Here is a 22,102-nt window from a genome sequence, read left to right as displayed (position 1 = left end):
CAAGTCCAGTCATGAGACAGGAGATTATTTCATGTTTGCCAGTTGTGCGGGAGCCAGGGTCCCCTGCGGAGGGGAGCTCCGGGCTCCGGCCTGGGCCCTCGGCTTCAGGGCCTCGGTGGGGTGCCGCTTCTCAGGGGGTGCTGCAGAATGGGGGACAGGCCCCCAACCCTGCACCTGCTGGGTGACCTTGGACATGCTCTCGGGTCTCTCCTGCTAGTTTCTGGGCTCCAGGACGCTCGCTCCTCTGGCACCGATTCTCAACAGCTGGGCTGTGGGTATGTGGCCACTGAGCCACCTCCTCGGGTCTTTCCGTGGGGGTCCCGGGCTCTCTGTCCTCTCTCCCTGCAGGTGGCTGCTGGGCTCTGAAGTGCGTGGCCACCTGCCAGCCGGGGTGAGGAGCTGGGGACAGGGCTGGGGCAGGGGAAGTTGATCAGAAGTCCACTGCTGGGTCCCCTCCATCCAGAGGCCCTCGAAGGGGGCTGCCCAGGTCTGCCCCCAAACCCAGACCACAGCTTCACCTCGCCAAACCGTGGAGCATGCTCAGAGCCGACCGCAGAGCCCCGGCTTCTGTCCTTGGGAGCCTCTGGCTTGGCCAGGACCAGGGGGAGGGAGGGGACACCCACTGTCATCTTTCTGCTCCGTTTGCTCCAGGAACAGATCAGCTGGGAGGTGGACAGCCTAGCCACTTACAGTGACAACCGCCTGGCAGGAAGATGAGAGGGGTTTCCCGGGACTGGCAGGGGGCAGCCCACTCTGGTCAGCTGTGGAAGGTCCCTGACACTAGACCTCTGGTCTAGGAGGGTCCTGTCCTCGGGGCACAGGTGGGATGGGGTTTCCTGCTCCACACGGGACTGGGTCCAGAGATTCTGTGACAGCTCTGGTCCCCAAGTTGGGTCCCCTAAACCTACTGCCCCGACCAGGATCCCCCACCCTGCCCAGGACTAAGAACGGGTCCCTTCCCCACGTGGCAGCAAGAGAGGGGCTGCCTGAGGTCACAGGAGAGGTCAGGGGCAGGGCCAGTTTCAGATCCGGCCCCTTTGGCTCAAGTCCCTGGACCAGGCTAAGCTTCTCCCCGCTGCTGGGCGCGTCCTTCGGGCCCCCAGCGAATTCCTGGGATGCTTCCACCTCCAACCCAGCCTCGGGCTCCGGACCCGGGAGCAATGGCCCGACTTCTCCGCGAGGAGGCAGGAGCGCGGGGTGGGGGAGGGGGAGGGAGCGAGCGCGGCGACCCTGGGGCTGGGACCGCGGTCCCCCGGCCCCTCGGGGAAGCGGCCAGCGGCATGGACGCCACGGTGGGGTACCCGCCGCCCCGCGTCCTCCACCATCGCTCCCACAGCGACAGCGAGGTTTCGGGACGAGCGGTCCGCAGAGCCGCGGAGCCCGGCCCTGCTGCGTCCTCCGGCCCGGAGCGCGACACCCGCAGAGCCCCAGCGCAAAGGGATCGGCCTCGGCGCGCCCTCCGCCCGCGGGGTCGCCCGCAGCCCCGGGCCCACCGGGCCGCAACCGAGGTGCTGTCACCGCCACTGCGGCCTCGGAACCTCCTCCCGAGCCGCGATCCCCGCACCCGCTGCCTGGGCTCCCGAGAGCCGCCTGCGCGCCCGCCGAGCTGCGGCCCCCGGGGCAGGGCAGCCCCCAGACCTCCCGGGGGGCTCCCCACGTCGCAGTCCCCGGCGACCCCCACCCGGGGCCCGGGCACCGCACCGGCCGCGGCCGCGCGTCCCCCGCCTGCCCGCCTCCTACCTCACGGGTCCGCCTGCAGCCGCCGAGCGCGCGCAGTACCCGTCCCCGTCCCCGTCCCCGCGGCGGGCGCGGCCCCAGCGCGTCGGCCGGCCAGGCGCGGGGGGTGGGGGGCCGGGTGCGCCCAGGAGCCCGCGCCGGACCCCAGCGCCCGGCCCCGGCGGCCTCCCCGCGCCCGGCTGTCCTGCGGCCCGCGCAGCGCGCGCTGTGACCTTGGCGGGTGGCAGGTCCGCGCCTGGCCTCAGTTTCCCCCTTCGGAAGGTGTGTGTGCGCGCGCGTGTGTTGGGGAGGCGGGGAGGACGGGTGCCGCCCCAGCCGCCGACGTCACCCGAGCCTGGGCAGGCTGAGGGCGCACGGGTCGGTGGGGCCGCTGCAGCGAATGAGCCTGGGAAGCGGGGTCCGCAGAGTCCAGGAGCGGAGCACGCGACCCGGGGTGCCCCAGCACTGCCGCCACGCTCCCCAAGATCTCCAAATAAACACCCGGCAAACGCAGCCTCACGCTAAGTCCCTCGGCCCCTCCCAAGGAGAACTGCACCAATGCCACTGTGCCCCCGCTTCGGCGGCCCTCTCCAGTTCACTGATGAGAAGACTGAGGCTCAGAGAGGGCAAGCCACTGACCCAGAGTCGCACAGCGCGCCAAACCCGCTCGCGTCCACCCCGGCACCACGCCCCTCCGCCTCTGCTGCAGGACACGCGCTCCTGGGTTTGGGGTGGGATGCACCCATCATCCCGCAGCAGACTTGACTCAGCGATAACGGAACGCTGGGCATGGCCCTCAGTGGCCGGGCAGCTGTCACAGAGAATGGGCACAGTCAGAGAGGGTCCCTACGGATGAGAAAGAAGTCGCCTAGACGAGAGAGGCTGGGCCTGGAAGGGGCAGGAAAGGGCCAGGGGCGCCCGGAGGGGAGTCCCTAAGGAAAAACCAGGGTGGGATTGTGCGGTGCCCGGCGGGTCCAGATCGCCTAGAACACGAGACCAAAAAGCAGCAGCGTGTCCCTCAGCAGCGGGGAGCCCGCGACCAGGTTGGAGCAAGGGCGTCAGCGGCGCAGGCTGTGCTTAGGCAGCGCCCCCTGGTGCCCAGAAGCGGCGAGACAGGAGGCCAGAGGGATGCGGCGGCCGTGGTCCAGGCTGGCCAGTGATGTCATGAGGAGACAGACCCGGGGCTGGCTACGCTGCGCTGTGTGACCTTGGGCAAGGCGCTTCCCTTCTCTGGGCTTTTGGGAGACAGGGAGGAGGCCAGGTGGGAGTGGGCAGTGGATCCGTGAGGGGACAGATAGGAGTGAGAGGTGGGCACTTTGTCCAGCACTTTCGAAGGATTATGTCATTTACTTGCGATAGAAACTATCCTTCCAGGTTTACGGACAAGGACACGTTGAGGAGAGAAAGTCCTGCCTGCATTCCCAGGGCTGCCACGCTGGGATTTCAATGCAGCCCTGTGAGGCTGCAGAGTCCAAGTGCAGTGCCTGATGGTCCTCCTTCCAACCAGGCGGCATTTATTGAGCACCTCAGGTTTTCCTAGACTATACAAGGTACTGGCAACAAATACTCAATAGTCCAGTTGCTGGGGCGGGTCTTCCCTCCCTCCTGGCAAGACATCCCTCCCTCCTGTGACATCTGTGACTGGGCTTGGAAGGCAAGGCCTGAGTTCCTCCAGCCCTGAGTCCCCCACCCCGCCCCAAGCCCCATATTGTTGGAGTTTTTTAAGAATTAGAAATTAATTTTTTAATTTAAAGGTTTTTTGTTTGTTTTGTGCTACTAGGATGGAACCCAGGGGTGCTTCAACACCGAGCCACATCCCCAGCCCTTTTTATTTTTTATTTACAGACAGGGTCTCACTGAGTTGCTTAGTGCCTTTCTAAGTGGCTGAGGCTGGCCTCCAACTTGGGATCCTCCTGCCTCAGCCTCCCGAGCTGCTGGGATGACAGGTGCATGCAAGTTTGCCTGAATAATTTAAAGATTCTTTTTCGTTTTGTTTTGCTTTTAGTAGTAGTGGGACTTGAACCGAGGGCCTCACGCATGCGAGGCAAGTGCTCTTCCACTGAGCTACATCCCCGGCCCTTTTTATTTTTTGTCTTGAGACAGGGTCTCACTAAGCTGGCCTTGAACTTGCAATTCTCCTGTCTCAGGCTCCTAAGCTGCTGGGATTCCAGGTCTGTGCTAGAACAGTTAGCTTTAAAAATATTTTTAAACACAGCACTTAAGGGAAGATAAAATGCTTATGGTTCTCATGACTAAAAATGATCTCCTGGAGAAGCCATATTTTAAAATTTTTTTTCCCCCTGGAGAATGAACCCACAGATGCTCAGTCAATGAGCCACCTCCCCAGCCCTTTTTCTATTTTATTTAGAGACAGGGTCTCACTGAGTTGCTTAAGACCTCACTAAGTGGCTGAGGCTGGCCTCCAACTTTCCATCCTCCTGCCTCAGCCTCCCAAGCTGCTGAGATGACAGGCATGTACCACTGCACACGGCACCGGATCTTTTTGTTATCGGTGGTTGGAAAGCAGGTGAGGGAAGTAAGCATAGCTGGAATTTGGGGATCTATGTGACCTGGGCCAGTCCTACCACCTCTGCAAGCCTGCCCTCAACAGATTGAACTGATAAAGTTTCCCACCCGACCTCCTTTTGAATCCCGCCAGCATCGACTGTGATAATGTGTGGAAGATTGGGGAAATCTGCTGAATAAATATTGTCATTCCCAGAAGCCAAGACAGCAAACGTTAATACATTTAACTCTATAAAAATTAAAACTATGTTAATGGAACAAAAATACCGTAAACAAGGCTAAAAAATGGTACACCGGAAAAAAGAAAAAAAGAAAGAGAAAAAACACCAGCAGCCCCTATGACAGAAGTTAACTGAGGAAAATGAGACAGAAGTTAATTTCCCTAATACATAAAGAGCTCTTTCAAATCGATAGCAGAAAGATGAGTAGCCCATTAGAAAGCACAGCACAGGATCGGGACGCGCGGCTCCTGAAGGTCTTCAATCTTGCTTGTAATTAAATGCACATTAAAGAAATACAAATTGCAAATTGTGTGCCCTTTTTTTTCTTTTTCTTTCTCCGCAAGGCTGGGGATGGAACCCAGGGTTTCCTGCATGCCAAGCAAGTGCTGAATCAGTGAGCTGCATCCCCAACCCTTTATTTCCTTATTTAATTTTATTTTGAGACAGGGTCTAAGTTGCTGAGGCTTGCCTCAAGTTTCTTGAGTTTCTGGGGTTACAGGCCCGTGGCACCACGCTGAACTTAACAAGATGTTTTCAAACACAGCACTTAAGGGAAGATTAAATGCTTATCATTTTCATAATTTAAAACAATCTCCTGGGGAAGCTTTATCTTTTTTTTTTTTTTTTTTTTGACTTGGGATTGAACCCAGGGATGCTGAACCACTGAGCCACATCCCCAGCCCTTTTTATATTTTATTTAGAGACAGGGTCTCGCTGAGTTGGCTAAGTGGCTAAGTGGCTGAGGCTGGCCTCTAACTTGTGATCCTCCTGCCTCAGCCTCCCCGAGTAGCAGGGATGACAGGGGTATGGCACTGTGCTCAGCTTGCTTGCCACTTTTTAATCTACCAAATTGGGGGGAAAAATGAACTGGTCTGAGACTATTTTTGCTTTTGAAGGTGGGAGGAGAAGGGCAACGTCAAAAAATCTTGTTAGGGCCATGTAGTTGTGTATGAAGCCCTGGATTCTACTCTCGACTCAAGAAAGAAAGAAAAAAAGATCCGAGAAGGCATCACCTTCTAGGAAGGATGATCTGTCAAAGTTACTAAAGCTATCACAACATGTGGACCTAAAATACAAGGACACTGGACACAGCTTGATGTCAAAGAGCGTGGCGGTGCACGTCTGCCATCCCAGGGACTCAGGAGGCTGAGGCAGGAGGATCGCAAGTTAGAGGCCAGCTTAGTGAGGCCCTAAGCAACTCAGTGAGATCTTGTCTGAAAATAAAATCTAAAAAGGGCTGGGGATGTGGCTCAGCAGTTAAGTGACCCTGGGTTCAATCCCTGGGACCAAAAAATAAATAAACAATAAAAAAGATGTTTTCTACATTGTGGGCTGTTTCCTAATTTTTTCCCCCTGAAAGGTCAGAGATAGATCAACGCAGTCATCCATGGTTACCTTCTGGACGGCAGAGGGGTGGCATGGTTGTATAAAAAGCTTTGACTTTTCATTTTATACTTTTCTGTGTTAACTGATTTTTTACCAAGGCCACAGGGTCCCGTAGGCAGAGGCTCAGGGGCCAATCTAATTTTCTCTTTGCACATCTGTGTCTTTCACAGAGTCAAGTACAGATGGTCCCCAGCCGAGGATGGTGTGACTTGGGGTTGTCTTGCCTTTGCTTTATGTATGATGGTGCATTCGGTAGAAGTCTCATTTTGCTGCTGCTGTTTTTACAAGGCTGGGCATTGAACCCAGGGCTGCTCGACCACTGGGCTACATCCCCAGATAGATCTCGCTAAGTTGCGGAGACCGGCCTTTACCTTGCCATCCTCCTGCCTCAGCCTCCTGGATTGCTGGGATTATAGGTGTGTGGGGCCAAACCCTGGCAGAAGCCTTACTTTGAATTTTGACCTTTTCCTGGGCTAGTGTTATACAGTCTGATGCTCCTCTGAGTTCCTGGGTGGCGGCAGTGACCCACAGCTCCCAGACAGTCCCAGAGTACAAGAAGAAACCTCCTGTCCCGCAGTGCGCTGTGTGGCTACTCAGAAGGTCCGCTGCGTGTGTTCAGTTTATGGTACATTGATTGACAGGTAATCCTGTTGCTACGGTTTAGATCTTTTTTTTTTTTTTAACATTTTTTAGTTGTTTGTTGATGGACCTTTATTTATATGCAGTGCTGAGAATCAAACCCAGTGCCTCACACAAGCTAGACAAGTGCTCTACCACTGAGCCACAACCCCAGACCCCAGTTTAGAGTCTCCAGACTCCTGTGTTGAAGGGTTGGTCCCCAGCTTGGCGTAAATGGGGTGGTGGTGGAACCTTTAAGAGGCGGGGCTTAGTGGACCTTTAAGAGGCGGGGCTTAGTGGACCTTTAAGAGGCGGGGCTTAGTGGACCTTTAAGAGGCGGGGCTTAGTGGACCTTTAAGAGGCGGGGCTTAGTGGGAGGTCTCCGGGTCATTGAGGGTGTGCACTCAAGGGCCTCTCTGGGAACATGGCTCCTCCTGCTTCCTGCTCGCCCAGGAAGTGAGCAGCTTCACTCCAACACACACTTCTCACCAAGGTGAGCTGCCTCGCCACGGGCCCAAAGCAATGGGGTCAACCGACCATGGACTAAAATGCGTAAGCCAAAACGAACCTTTTCTCTTTATAAGTTGATTGTCTCAGGTATTTGTTACAGTAACAGAAGGCTGACGAATACATATTGTAAGTAGGGGAGCACTTATAAATGTTTTTAAAGTGGATAAAATTCAATGAAGCCTTTCTTATTCCCTCAAGCTTGCTGATGAGGGGCCTCATTGAACAGACTATAATTATGACACATCCATAATTATGGCAGACGAGACTACCAAAAAGAACATGGTGTCCCTGCATGGACTGGCGAGAGGCTATCTCCAAGATGTTTTGGTAAGTGAAGAAAAGCCAGATGTCGTACAGAGATTAAACCTATATTTTTATATAAAAAATAAGGGAAATATAATATGTGCTGGTACTTGCATATATTGTCTCTGGGAAGGATGTAAAAAATCACTGGTACAGTAGTACCCTGGGGTAGGGGAAGAATAATTGGGAAATGGGGCAGGGAGGAAACTGGCTTTTTGCTGGAAGCTTCCATTTAAGTATTTTTGTATCGTATGCACATATTGCTGCTTTCATTTTATTTTACTTTATGTTTTTGTACCAGAGACTGAACCCAGGGGCACTTAACCACTGAATTTTTTATATTTTACTTAGAGACAGGGTCCCATGGAATTCCTTAGCGTCTCCATAAGCTGCTGAGGTTGGCCTTGAACTCACAATCCTCCTGCCTCAGCCTCCCAAGCTGCTGGGATGAAAGGTGTTCACCTTTGCAGCCAGTTCATATTCTGCTCTTAAAAAATTATGTTGGAAAAATAGTACTTTCTGATCCTGAATGGGGAGCTGGAAGCCCTGATTTCTAGAGCCTGCTCTGACACAAGCCTGAGATAATTCCTTGTGTGACCTCAGAAGGAGAGTGTCCCTTTTGAGCCTCAAGGTCCCCTCTACCAAGTGGATGATGGGAAGAAAAAGATAAGGCCAATGTCAAGGTTCCTGTGGCTTTGATGCCATGCCCTGGCTGGAAAAGCTGACTGGGTGTGGAACGGCCACTGGGGCGTAGGGGTGGCTCCCCATCCTCAGACTTGTGGAGTAGAGTTGAGGGTCTATGGCTTTGCATGACCTTTTTTTGGGGGAGGGGGCCCAGGGGTGCTCAACCCCTGAGCCACGTTCCCAGCCCTTTTTTATATTTTATAGAGACAGGGTCTCATGGAGTTGCTGAGGGCCTCACTAAATGACTGAGGCTGGCCTCCACCTTGCGATCCTCCTGCCTCAGCCTCCCTAGAGTGGAATGACAGGCACGCGCCACCATGACCGGCTCTTTGCCAGTTCACTGATGTGCTGTTCCTTCTTCCTTCTCCCACTTCAAGTGCCCTGCATGGAAAGTCTTGGTTCATATTTCCTCTCTGGGTTGGAGGTCAGTCCCGTGGTACAAGGACAGATGACACAACACTGCACAGCCACACGGGGCTGAGCCGTTCGTGGGGGCAGAGCCTCAAGCCGGGAAACGAAACCACTCACCCCACCGAGGGAGTAGCCTTGGCGTCAGCCCTACCTCTGCCTCCGTGCCACAGCTGACAGTAGAACAGGAAGTATCACAGGAAGCTCTCCGTGGCCCTGCCTCTCCTTTCAACCAGAACCTTCAGTGGCTCCCTACTGCCCAACAAGCCAAGGAGTCACTCCGGTGAGACATTTAAGATTCTGCACTTTCATCCTTAATTTTCATCTAGTCCTACCCTATATTCATTATTCAAAGGAAGCTTCTCTTTCTTTCTTTCTTTCTTTCTTTCTTTCTTTCTTTCTTTTTCTTTCTTTCTTTCCTTTTCTTTTTTCTTTTTGGCTCCAGGGATTAAACCCAGGGGTGCTTACCCACTGAGTCACACGCTCAGCCCTTTTTATATGTTATTTAGAGACAGGGTCTCGCTGAGTTGCTCAGGGCCTCGCTCAGTGGCTGAGGCTGGCCTCCAACTTGCGATCCTCCTGCCTTGGCCTCTGCAGACACTGGGATGACAGGAATGAGTCATCACGCCCAGCTTAGAGCAATTTTCAAAAATACAGATTCAATCATGTCCCTTCTTTGCTTAAGATTCTTCCACATAGCTCTAAGTGAGCTAAAGTCCAGTGTCTTCAGCCCGACAGTCAGAACTGGCTTCTGCCTCCCTGCCAGCTCCATCTCCAGCTTCTTCTCCCCAGGTCACGTTCAGCCCAGCCCCTTGGAGCACACCACTGCCATTTTCTGCCACAGGGCATTTGCTATTCTAGTTCCTTGGTTTCCTCCATCTGCAAAAGGGTTCTTCCAAATCAAGGAGAAAATCACACTTCAAAATTTACAAAGTCCAATTCATTAATTACTTCAAAGAAGAAGAAATACAAAAGGTGTGTAAAGATACAAAAAAACGTACAACCTAACTTAGAAAGATCAGGCAAAACGATGAGACACCATTTTTATCCATCAATGGGTAAAAATTCCTAGCACTGTCACGTTTTAGGAGAGAGTACTGAACCCAGGGGTGCCCTCATCCCCAGTCCTTTTTGTATTTTATTTAGAGACAGGGTCTCCCTGAGTTGCTCAGGGCCTCGCTCAGTGGCTGAGGTTGGCCTCCACCTTGCGATCCTCCTGCCTCAGCCTCCCGAGTCACTGGGATGACAGGCGTGCCTCACAGCCCCTGGCTAAGTTTTTGTGTTTCTTTCTTCGCTGAAGTCTAAACCCATCCTTTCAATCCAGTTCCCAAAATGTCACCTCCTCTAGGTGTCATCTTCTTGGCTCCCGCAGTCTCCTCTGTATCCGAGACAGTGCCAAGCACAGGGCCAGGCAAGAGTAGGATGTCTATAAATGTTAGCTATTAATGATCAAAATCACATCTGCCACCGTTCTGTGATCATCGGCTGATGGCTCGGGTCTCCTGGCCAGAAGGGGCCTGCAGACAGGGATGGCGCTTGCCTCAGAGCCGCGCCCAGGGAACAGACAAGCAGCGGGATTAACAAAGGGCCTGGAGCCGCTCTGCTGCGGAGAGGGACGCTCTGGAGGTGAGGCCTTCACGGAGGGACGGTGGCGGACACTGGGTACCCCCCTTGCCAGGCAGGCACCCACACGATCCCGTTCTCCACGACCCTCTGAGAGGGGTGGCCCCTCCACTTCCCCAGGGAGAAGTCGGTTCCTCACCCTCCCCATCTGGGCCTCGACCTTCCCGTCTGATACAAGGGCTCGTATTTATAGTACACGAAGAACCCTTCCGGCTCAACAAGGAGATCAGGCGATTTAAAAATGGGCGAACGTTCTGAAGAGGCTTTTCGTGAAAGTCCAGGAAGCACACGGCCATCGAGGAAATGCAAATCAAAACCATGACAAGACGCCCTTTCATACCCTCGGAGACGGCTAGACTCAAAGACAGACAGTAACAAATGTTGGAGAGAATTTGGAGACACTGGACCCCTCAAATCCTACTGGAGGGAATGGAAGAAGGGCCAGTTACTTTGGAAAACACTTGGGCTCTTTCTTAAAAAATTAAACACAAGCCGGGCCACAGGGGCACACGTCTGTCAGCCCAGCGGCTCAGGAGGCTGAGGCAGGAGGATTGCAAGGTTGAGGCCGGCCTCTGCAATTTAGCAGGAGGCTAAGCAACTCAGGGAGACCCTGTCTCTAAATAAAAAATAAAAAGGGTTGGGGATGTGGGTCAGTGGTGAAGCATCCCCGGGTTCAATTCCTAGTAACAAAAAAAATAAAAATTAAAAAAAATAAACAGAGTTACCATGTGACCCAGTAGTAACTCTTCTCCTAGGGACCTACCCAAGAGAAATGAAAACATACATCCACGCAAAATCTTATTTGCAAATATCAACAGCAGTACTATTCATAGGAGCCCCCAAATGGAAGTGATCCGTACGCCTATCAACAGGAGCACGAAAAGTCTATCTATACGATGCTCCATCATGGCTGACCCGGAAACCCTCATGCTAGAAGGAAGGGAGCAGACACACAGGGCTGCGTGGTTCCATTCGTACGAAATGCTCAGAGAGCCATATCTGTAGAGACGAAAGGTTCAGCCAAGCACCATGGGACGCTGACAAGTTCAAGGCAGATTCAGCAAGTTCACGGTCAGACTAGGCAACTCAGCAAGAGCCTGTCTCAAACTCAAAAGGGCTGGGGAGGTAGCTCAGTGGTGAAGCACCCCAGGTTCAGTCCCCAGTAAAACACACACACACACACACACACACACACACACAATCTGTGGTTGTAGGGACGAAGGATTGGACAAAGGAATGAGTGAAACAGGCATAAACCTTCTTTGTAGGGTCATGGTAACAATTTAAAATAAAATTGTGTTGGGCACAGTAGTGTAATCCTAGAGACTCAGGAGGCTGAGGCAGGAGGACCGCAAGGTGGAGGCCAGCCTCAGCAACTTACTGATGACCTCAGTTACTCAACGAGACCCTGTCTCTAAATAAAATATAAAAAGGACTGGGGGCGTGGCCCAGTGGTTAAGCACCCCTGGCTTCAATCCCCAGTGCCAAAAATGAAATAAAATAAAATAAAATCACAGTGATGGAAACACAACTCTCTAAACATACCAGTAACTGTTGAGTGAATTTTGTAGTGTGTGAACTATACCCGAAAAAAGATTTAACAAAAACAGGATGGAGCTGGGGTTGGGGCTCAGTGGTGGGGCACTTGCCTAGCACACGTGAGGCACTGGGTTTGATCCCCAGCGCCACATAAAAAAATAAAAATTAAAAAAATAAAATTATAAACATATGATGATTAAATGCAGTGAAAGATCTTAGATCGGGCCAACAATTGGACAGAAAGGACATGATTGGGACACTGGCAAAATACAGGTTGCATATTAGATCTGGGTTTTGTGCACATGCTGATTTTCCATGGTTATTGGCCATGGTGGTTTTGGAGGCTGTTATGGTGCATTTTCTGTTGATCTATTTTTACAGGCTGGGGGTGGAACCAGGACCTCACACAGGGCAGCCAGGGTTCCGCCGGAGCTTCCCCCACCAGCGCCCGCCTGAACTTCACCTTAGGAAATATGTGCAAGTGGTTTTTCGGGGTAAAAGTCAACCCTCTGCATGCTCGTAGTGACCTCTCAAATAGTTCTAAGAGAAAACAAAATGTTTTTAAGAGAAAAATTTGGCGAAATGTTACAAATGATGAAACACGGGAGAAATTTGTTTTCATTAAATTATACTTGCAACTCTTTTTTTTTTATGTTCTTGTTGTTCTTCTTCTTCTTTTTTTTTTTTTTTCTGGTACCAGGATTGAACCCAGGGGTGCTTAACCACTGAGCCACCTCCCCAGCCCTTTTTATATTTTATTTAGAGACAGGGTCTCGCTGAGTTGCTTAGCACCTTGCTAAGTTCTGAGGCTGGCCTCCACCTTGCCATCCTCCTGCCTCAGCCTCCCAAGCTGCTGGGATGACAGGTGTGCGCCCCTGTACCCAGCTTCTTGTAACATTTAAAGAAGTCGCACGTAGGGGTTGGGATTGTGGTTCAGTGGAAGCGTGCTCACCTAGCAAGCGAGAGGCCCTGGGTTCCATCCTCAGCACTACATAAAAATAAAATAAAGGTATTGTGACCACCTACAACTAAAAAAAAAATATGTATATAAAAAAGAAGTCACACATAATGAAAACTGTATATAATGAGAATAAATCCATGGACATCGAAAGGAGAAAAACCAAAGTCCCTGGGGGGCACCCCCCCAAAACAAGTTTGCTGGAGTCCAAAGAGAAGAGCCAGCCAGAGAGAGGTCAGAGGGCACGGTGTGGGGTGCTCTTACAGTCATGCATCCATTCATTCACCCAACGAAGTGTTCACTGAGCACCTACTATGTGCAGGGAGACTCGGCCATGAAACGCACACACAAGAATCCCTCTCTCTGCTGCTGGGGTGCAGCTGGGGTTACGGGGAGGTTCCTGCAGCAGGAGAAGTGGGTGTAGACTCCCCTCATCTCCGTCCAGGTCCCAGCCTCCAATGGGACCCGGCATCCTGGACTCCAGACTCATCTCTGTCCTCCACTCCAGATGTAAGGAAATCAAACTCCGTCCCCACAGCTTTTGGACACTGGAGACCACAGACCGAGAAAGTCATGCTATGGTCTGGATGTGGGTGGGTCCCCAGAGATTCGCGTTCTGTCCGCTTGATCCCCAGGGTAACAGTATCGAGAGGTGGTGGGTCCCTAAGGGATGGTGGAGGCTTTGAGAGATGGTGGAGCCAGGTGTGGTGGCGCATGCCTGTCATCCCAGCAACTGGGGAGGCTGAGGCAGGAGGATCACAAGGTGGAGGCCAGCCTCTGCAACTTAATAAGACCCTATGTTAAACAATGAAGAGGCTGGGGTGTAGCTCAGTGACAGAGTGACCCTAGATTAGAGAGAGAAGGGGGGATTAGATCACGGGGGCACCACCTCCAAAAGGGTTACAGCAGTTCTTGCGGGACCAGTCAGTTCCCGAGAGTTCACGGTGCGAAAGCAAGTCCACCCCATGCTCGGGCCTCTCAGCTCACCTGTGGGCAGCCAGGGGCGGGAGGAGGGGGGTCACCAGACGTTGACACCGTGCTGCTTGGACTTTCCCATTACCAGAATCTTGCGGCAAATGTTTCCCAGCTGTGGTGGGGAACCCAGGGGGCGCTCAACCACCGAGCTACACCCCCAGCCCTTTTTACGGTTATTTTGAAACGGGGTCCTCCTAAATTGCTGAGGTTGGCCTCGAACTTGTGATCCCCCTGCCTCAGCCTCCCTTATTGCTGGGACTCCAGGTGTGTGCCACCCGTTGCCTGGCAGACCTTTTTCCTTGATAAAGTCTCCAGCCTCGGGTATGTAGTTACAGCAACGCAAAACAGACTAGAGCCCCGAGCAGAGGGTACGTGCAGGGCCACCCTGGGGAACAGCTCAGAGGGGCGTCAGCAGGAGCAGGCGGGAGGGAGGGGGCTGGGGCCTGGGTGGGCGGAGGGCTGTGGGGAGCAGGGGCCGGGCAGGGGGTGCAATATCCCGGAGGGGTCCAGCCACAGTGCCAGCCAGGTGGAGATCCCCTCCCGGCCGCAGGCCCTGCTGCCTCTGAGAACCTTCCAACTCCTGCAGCCTCGGGGATTCCCAAGCGGAGAGTCCCCGAATCCCTCCCGAGGATTCCGCCTTCCATATGGACACCCAAGGCGGCTGGCAGACCCAACAGATAGGACGCTTCACACATTCGCATCTTCCAAGCCCAAACAGACGCTGCCGCCATAAGTAAGATTCATCGACTTCAGATCCCTCGTCAGTGGGCTCTTCGTGGCTCGCTGTCATCTCCTAGGTTTTCAGCCGGGGATACTAAGCCTCGCGTGCGTGGGAGAGGGCTGCGTGGGGGGCCTGGGTGTCTAGTCGCTTGCAATTCCTGAGGATCAAATGCCAACTTCCACGCCTGCCAGCCCAGCTGCTCGGGAGGCTGAGGCAGGAGGATTGCAAGGTGGAGGCCAGCCTCAGCAACTCAGCGAGACCCTGTCTCTAAATAAGATAGAAAAGGGCTGGGGAGGTGGCTCAGGGGTGAAGCACCCCTGGGTTCAATCCCTGGGGCCAAAAAGAAAAGAAAAGAAATAGCCCCCTATGGCTGGTGGCAGCTTCCTGGGCAGCTTGAGCCGCAGAGGCTTACTGGCACTTTCAGGGCCACCTCCATCCCCAGCTGGGGTCTGAGGGCCCCTTTGTCACCGCACAGGCTGCAGGGCCTGGACAAGTGTCTCCTCCCTCCTCTGGTCTGGCTCCGGGATTTGCCCCTTTGAGGGGAATCTGAGCGGACTGACTTCTGGCTTCATGCGCGATGGCTTTAGCAGCCATTCCCCTCCCCCACCGGGTGACACCAGAGTTCAGCGGAACCCGTGTGAAACACACCAGTGGTTGAGAGCACACGGCCACAGCTTCCTGTGCTTGGTGCTCAGACGTGGGCCTCTCGGCAGAGGCCGGCCATTTCCTGTGCCCGGGGTCACCTGACTTTCCGCGGTTAACAGACCGCAGCGGTAGTGACAGCTGCGCCACTTGCCGGTTCCACCTTCACTCTTGGGACACGCCCTCAGATTGTCACGTCTGGAAGACGGATGGCCGCGGCTGGGCCCCTGGAGGTGGTGGGTGATGGGGAGAGATTGAGATGTGCGAATTTAATTCCAGGGACAAGGGAGAAGAGAGACTCGTTGCCTTCACAGCTTTGGGCCAAACCAATGCCACCATCATGGCCAACATTGACGAACAGCCCCACATCCCGAAATGAACATTTAAAATCCTTCAGTTATGCGGGACACGGTGGCACACGCCTGTCATCCCTATGGCTTGGGAGGCTGAGGCAGGAGGATCGCAAGGTGGAGGCCAGCCTCAGCCACTTAGCCAGGCCCTGAGCAACTCAGCCAGACCCTGTCTCTAAACAAAATATAAAAAGGGCTGGGGATGTGGCTCAGGGGTTAAGCACCCCTGGGTTCAATCCCTGGTGCCAAAAAAAAAAAAAAAATTCTTGATTCAAAATCCCAGGACGCAGCTCGGTGGCAGAGTGCTTGCCTGGAACACCGAGGCCCTGGGTTCCACCCCAGCACTGCAAACCACAAACCAAAACCAAACAAACTCCAAACCCAGCCGGGGATCGGACCCCTCAACCCCAATCAACCCAGGAGCGACACGCACTTCTCCTTATGGACACTGTCCTGCGCCAGGTCCCCCTGCGCCTGGTCTGACCCTTCCTCTCTATAGCCGGCATGGGCTCCCTCAGCTCTGACCTGTGGACATTCTCCTCCTGCTGGCAGCTGGGGCCGGGTCCCAGGACCTGGTTCTTCTGAGCAGCATTGGTACTGGCTCTGTAAACCCCAGTACCTCAGAGATCCCTCAGTCCCAAGAGTTTTGGCGTCCAACGTGCCCAACACACAGTCGCCATCCACTGGCAGAGATGAGCGGAGCCATGTTAGACCTCCCAGCCCGGCTGGCCCTTCTGGAAGGTCAGATGGAAGGCCCGGATCTTTAAACCCACACCTTCATGCAAAATCACAAATGAACCTTGCTACAAAAAATAAAAATTAAAAAATTAAAAACCCAAAACAGTAAAACGACATTGGATAGTTTGTTACGCGGCAAAACTAGCTATAACACGCACGCGCGCACGTGTTCACCCAGGGTGACCCAAGATCAGCCAGTTCAGCACTTCTGAGAGCCTAATGAAGACTCTGAAGCTTCTTCACGGACGTGAAGAGAGAGCCTACAGAGTGGGAGGAAATCTTTGCCACCTGCATCTCAAATCCGGCAATAATCTCCAGGATATGTAAAGAACTCAGAAAACTAAACACCAAAAGAACAAAGAACCCCGTCCATAAATGGGCTAAGGAACTGAACCCTTCACAGAAGAAATATGATTGGTCAACAAATATTTGAGAAGATGTTCTGCATCTCTAGCAATCAGAGAAATGCAAATCCAAACTACACTGAGATTCCACCTCACTCCAGTCAGAAGGGCAATTACCAAGAAGACAAGTAACAACAGGTGTTGGCGAGGAAGTGGGGAAAAGGCACACTCATCCATGGCTGGGGGGGTTGCAGATTGGTGCGGTCACTCTGGAAACGAGGATGGAGATGCCTCAGAAAACTTGGAATGGACCCACCATTTGACCCAGCTATCCCACTCCTCGGTTGATACCCAGAGGACTTAAAATCACCACACGACAGTGACGCAGCCACATCAATACAACAGCTGCATTCACAATAGTTAGATTGTGGAACCAACCTAAATGCTCTTCAACAGATGAATGGATAAAGAAATTGCGGTATATCTACACAATGGAATATTACTCAGCCTTAAAGAAGAATGGAACTATGGTATTTCCTGGTAAATTAATGGAACTGGAGACTCTGATGCTAAGTGAGATAAGCCAGTTCCCCCAAATCAAAGACTGAATGTTCTCTCTGATGTGTGGATGCTGACCCCCAATAAAGGGGGTGGGGAATAGAAGTCCATTGGATGAGACAAAGGGGACTGAGGGGCAGGGAGGGGGATGGGAGTGGGAAAGACAGTGGAATGAAGGGGACGGAACTCTCCTGTTCACATATGGACACAGGACCAGGGAAGCTCCACGTCACATCCCACCACAAGGATGGGGGCTCTGAGGGACTTGCAGGATAAAATGGCCCAGCCTCCTCTGGGGCCCTCTGCCTCCGCGTCCTGCAGATGAGGAAACGGACCAAGAGGCAGCAGACGCGCCCGAGGTCACCCTGGCTGGTGAGCTCCTTGGCCGCCGGCCCTGCGGCGGTGGGAGCCGGCAGAGGCTGCCGGAGCGTGTGGCCGGGACCGCGTGCTCTTGGAAACCTGGCCCTGGTACACGCGAGGCCATCGCGGCCCCCGGCGAGCTGTCCGCCAAGAGGCCACCTTTGACGACATGGGGCACCCAGACGGGCCAGGGGAGCCGGCTCTGCAACTGGCCCGGTGCATTTCACCTTCCAGGTGACAGGGCGGGGGTGGCACTGGCTCTGGGGCCAGCGGCGTCGGCAGGGGCGGGGGACACGGGGCTCTCTTCCCACATCGTGGGACCACCCTCCCAAACCCGAAGGAAAGCTCCGTTCTGGGTCCCCGTGCCGATGCTGCCCTTCCTGGCTGGCGAGGATGGTGGGCATGTCACTTGGTGGCCGAAGTGTCCCTGGCTACAAGATAGGTGGCTGTTCCTGCTTGATAGGATTTGGGGTGAGGAGTCCGTGGGTCGGGGTTGGGACCATCCCTGGACATAGGTCAGAGCCTGACACTCACCCCCGTAAAAAACATGTTACAGGGCACAGCGGTGCGCACCTGTAGTCCCGGCGAGTCGGGAGGCTGAGGCAGGAGGATCGCTGAAGCCCAGAAGCTGGAGGCCAGCTTGGGGAAAACATGGAGGCAGCATCTCAAAAGCAGAACAAAAAGAAGATTCAAAAGGAAACGGGCTGGGGGTGCGGCTCAGAGGTAGAGGGCTTGCCTAGCACACACGGGGCTCTGGGTTCCAACTCTAGAAGCGCAGAAAAGAAAATTCCCATTTTCCCATGTCACTGTGTCTCATGTTCTCCTCGTCCTCTCTGCCCCCCAGGGACTGAACCCAGGGGTGCTTAACCACTGAGTCACATCCCCAGCCATTTTTATGTTTTATTTAGAGACAGGGTCTCACTGAGTTGCTTAGGGCCTTGCTCAGTGGCTGAGGCTGGCCTCCACCTTGTGGTCCTCCTGCCTCAGCCTCCCCAGTTGCTGGGATGACAGGCGGGTGCGGCCTGTGTCACTTCCCCCTGCTACGACGTTGTGTCCTTGTGTCTTTTCTGCCCCCTGAGCCCCCAATGCCAGCACCAGGAGGAAGGAGGTCTACCATCGATGTCCTCAAGCCTTTGGCCAGTGCTCAGCACCCAGTCGGCGCTCGGGTGACTTATGGATGCGGCTCCAGGGCAGGAAGGGCAGTCGGTCCCCACAGGAGATGTCTGCCTGGCCGGCCAGCACGGGACAGGCCTACGAGTCCCGTGCTGAGGGCCGGGTGTTAGGCCAGCCTCGCTCACCTCCGCCTGAGGGGGTGGTGGTGATAATGGACCCATTTTCCAGATGAGGCAGCTGAGGCCCAGAGGTGTGAAGTGCCTCGCCTCAGGTCGCACAGTTTGTTCAGGGCGCGGCGGGCCCTGGACCTGACCGCCTTAGGATCTGAAGGTCTCCCCGCCCCAGGAGGCCGAGGCCGAGACCCCCAGGTCCACCACACGAAGAAGGAATCCTGCCGCCGACCAGGGAGCCATCTGCAAACGTCGATCCGAGGCCGGGCTGCCCTTGTGCATTGCCCGCCCCGGGATGCAGCAGCCCATTCCGAACTCTCCGCGTTAGTGACCCTGAGATCAAGGCCCCGGCATCTAACTGCCTCAGGTCCTTTGTCCTGGGGGGTGTGTCCGGGATGACCTCAGACAGGGTGCGATATCAGCAGGGAGGCCTGCGGTCAGGGGGCTTCTAGGGCTGAAAGCGGAAGTGAGGTGTGGCCGCTTCCCCACCCCGCCCAGGCCCCACCCTGGCCCCCAGCCAGGTGGCCGGTCACCTCCCTTTGACCACTTCCCCCGGAAGTTCCCTGGGAAGTGCCCCCCCTCCCCGTGGCCACAGGGGCCGGGGATCTTCAACCCTCACGTTCTCCTGCCAAGATCGCTCCGGGAAGAACCCAGGAGGCGCGACGATTACCATGCATGCCCGGCGTGTGTCTGTGTCCCCGCCCAGGACACGGACATCCTTATCTACTTATCAACAACGGAACGTAGGCTGAGAGTGGATTAAGAACAAGGGGCGCCAGGCGCAGGGGCGCACGCCTGTCATCCCAGCACCTGGGGAGGCTGAGGCAGGAGGATCGCACGTTGGAGGCCAGCCTCAGCCACTCAGCGAGACCCTGTCTCTAAATAGAAAATTAAAAGGGCTGGGGAGGAGGTGGCTCACCCCTGGGATCACAGGCATGTGGTCACCACGCCCAGCTTCAACGATCGTTTTGAAGAGCCTGAGTTCCAACTGAGACCGTTTCTTTCACTTTCGGGGTGGCGACCAGGGACATTTATTAAGTGGTGCCCGGCCTGGCCGCTGGCCACGCCCACATAGGAGATCGCTCAGCCCTGATCGTGGGGCACGTTCTCGTGACTCTGCAGACAAGAAAAAGAGGTCCCAGCAAGTAGCAGGAGCTCCCTGCCCGGGGACTCCCAGCGACCCGGAGGCCTGCAGGGCCCTGACCCGGGCCCACCTCTTCCCACTGGACTGCTCGAGGCTGGGACACTCGGGGCTCAGAGCCCAGGACCCCGCTGGCTCCCTGTGGCTGCTCGTGAGCAGGTGGCTGTCCTAGCCACGGCTCCCTGGGGACTCTGGGCTTCCCACCTCCCCGGCCCCCGGCTGTGACGGGACCTGCTACGTGGCCCGCACCGGGTTTTGGTTTCGGGTTGACTGCTTGGTTCTGCTCTCGGTGCGGCCGGACCCCCGGCAGGGGAGGCGTCTGGACACGCCCGTGTTTGGGCGACCGTGACTTTCCTGCAGGTCCTCAACACGGGCGGCGGAGCCCGCGCAGTGGGAGCCCCCAGTTTGAGAGTGTGGGGGACATGACGTCTCATTGACGCACAGACACAAGTGCTCCAACCCTGAATCCAGAAGCGTCCACGGCTCATTCCCTGCAGAGTGGGTCCAGGAGCCTCCCGAGGCTGTGGCGAGCTTAGTGGGAATGAAACCACAGCCAGAGAGTGCCAGGCATGCAGTAGGTGCTCACTAAGTGCCCATTCTTTCTTCACAGCTATAGCTGAGGCTATCTTTCTTTTTGCTTTTTCTTTTCTTTTCCTTTTTAAAAAATCTGAATAGGACTGACTATACGTGGTGCAAATTCCAAATGTTTTTTTGGTCCCAGGGATGGAACCCAGGGGTGCTTAACCACTGAGCCACCTCCCCAGCCCTTTTTTTATTTTATTGAGAGACAGAGTCTCGCTGAGTTGCTTAGGATCTTGCTAAGTGGCTGAGGCTGGCCTCCACCTTGCAATCCTCCTGCCTCAGCCTCCCGAGTCACTGGGATTACAAGGGTGGGCCACCACGTCTGAGTCTTTTCCTTTTCTTTTCTTCATTTCTTTTCTCTTTTGACTGCTGGGGATGGAACCCAGGATTTTCCTGCCTGCACTGAGCTCCGCCCCAGCTACTGGGTCATCTTTCACCATCATGTGAGCTCGCTCCGGACACGGCGCAAACCCGGCTCCTGATTTTGGACTCAAGTCAGAAACTCCAAGAACGGAGCCCGGCCCGGTTGGCTCCACTGTGTGGGATCCTGAACTTGACCTCAGGGTTTCCGCTCCATCAATTTGCGTTCCCCAGACCATGTCCTCCATTGTCATCGAAATGGAACTCAGCGGCCGCCGCCTCCAGGAAGCCCTCGGAGAAGACCTTTGCTTGAGGAGTCTGATGTCCCTGCTCTGGGCATTGCCCCCCGGGGCTGACCGCCCTGTGTGTTAACTTCCTCTTTCCTCGTCCCACCTCCCCCGGGGCACTGCGAACATCCTCAAGACAGAAACAACATATTGCTCACCGCAGCCTGGCTCCTGCGGCTAGCCTGTCACAGGACTGGTGACGACCGAGCCGAGGTGCTTTCTGAGCCTTCACTACGTGCCAGGTACAGAGTCAGGAAGGCTCACGCGGGAAGCACCTGCTTCAAAGTCAACCCGGCCGACGAGAGCAGAAAGTCCCGATCCGCTGATTTGCACCCCTTGATCTAGCCCTTCCTGAAGGTGGCTCACCCCTCCCGGCTGTTCCCCAGACCCGACCCGGGAAGGCAACCTCTCTGTGACCTGTCCCTACTCCCACACCCAACCTGCCTCACCCGTCTCCTCCCTCTGGTGCTGCCCAGGGCCCAGCGCCACTTGGGAACCGTCCCCTCTCGGCCCTGGGGACGGGATCATTTCAGAAAGAAACGAAAGAAGCTGCCGTTGTCAGCGGTCAGCTGGCTCCTGACGGCGGGGTGGGGCGCGCGCACCGGCCATTGCCAGAGGGGGAAGGGGCCTGACGAAGCTTCCCCGTCCCTCTGCCCTGAGTTCCCCCAAGTTTAGGCTCTGAGGGGTACAGAGCAGGCAGCCGTTGGCGGTGGGGGACACGGTCCACCAGGCAGTCCGGGGCTGCCCTTCCCGGCCGCGGAGGGGACACCTGGGGGCCCAGGGTCCCCGCAGGCCTGTGCGCCACCCGGCGGAGCCACAGGTGGCCGAAAATAGCTCCAAGAAACAGAGAAAAACCCCACCGCAGTCCCGCGGCCTTGACCCCAGCAGGCGCCCCGACGGCCACCTGTCACTGAGTCCCCGGCCAGCAGGGTGGTACTCACAGTGTCCAAGGGGAGGGGACGGAGGTCTCCGGGAGCCTGGCCGCCTGCTCAGCCCCTGGGGACGCAGGTCCTCCCCACGGCAGGTCCCGGCCTGTGACGTCGCCCGACTTCCTCCCAGCTCGGCGGCATCCAGGAAGCCACACCCGGGTCAGGGTGCCGGGCACCCGGTCCTCGCCCGCCAGGCTGCCCTCACGGCCCCGCCCGGCCCCGCGGGCTCCTGCAAGGCCTGGCCGGTGCCAGTGGCCTCGCTGGACAGGCCGGCCATGAATAATGCAGGGCCTCCGCGGCCACCCCGGGCCGATCGCGTTTCGGGGCCACTCGAGTTTCG

General features: G+C 55.4%; 2 protein-coding genes across 15 annotated transcripts in view; one reads left to right on the top strand and one right to left on the bottom strand.

Moving 5' to 3' along the window:
* Iqsec1 (IQ motif and Sec7 domain ArfGEF 1) overlaps window positions 1–22,102 on the bottom strand; it is a 297,078-nt gene that overhangs the window by 77,024 nt on the left and 197,952 nt on the right. The window contains exon 1 of one of the 13 annotated variants that reach the window (XM_047534529.1): window positions 21,775–21,858. The exons of 11 other annotated variants lie outside the window; for them this stretch is intronic. The gene's annotated coding sequence lies outside the window, so the exon portion shown is untranslated. Of the gene's footprint in view, window positions 1–1,740; window positions 1,994–21,774; window positions 21,859–22,102 lie in introns of those variants that run through there. One more of the 13 variants, XM_047534526.1, reaches the window with a different exon arrangement.
* LOC124970946 (basic salivary proline-rich protein 3-like) lies at window positions 130–11,997 on the top strand. Of its 2 annotated transcripts, XM_047534544.1 has the most exons (4): window positions 130–3,266; window positions 6,327–6,490; window positions 7,176–7,304; window positions 11,916–11,997. In XM_047534544.1, exon 1 carries the CDS (start codon window positions 827–829, stop codon window positions 1,946–1,948), a length of 1,122 nt encoding a protein of 373 aa, XP_047390500.1. In that variant the 5' UTR covers window positions 130–826; the 3' UTR covers window positions 1,949–3,266; window positions 6,327–6,490; window positions 7,176–7,304; window positions 11,916–11,997. The 2 variants fall into 2 exon arrangements, with proteins under 2 accessions (XP_047390500.1, XP_047390499.1); XM_047534543.1 differs by lacking the exons at window positions 6,327–6,490; window positions 7,176–7,304; window positions 11,916–11,997 and adding exons at window positions 3,562–4,243; window positions 4,376–4,748.

Source organism: Sciurus carolinensis, chromosome 19, assembly GCF_902686445.1.
Source record: "Sciurus carolinensis chromosome 19, mSciCar1.2, whole genome shotgun sequence".
In the NCBI taxonomy this organism is placed as follows: domain Eukaryota; kingdom Metazoa; phylum Chordata; class Mammalia; order Rodentia; family Sciuridae; genus Sciurus; species Sciurus carolinensis.
This window is presented reverse-complemented; position numbering and strand designations above follow the sequence as displayed.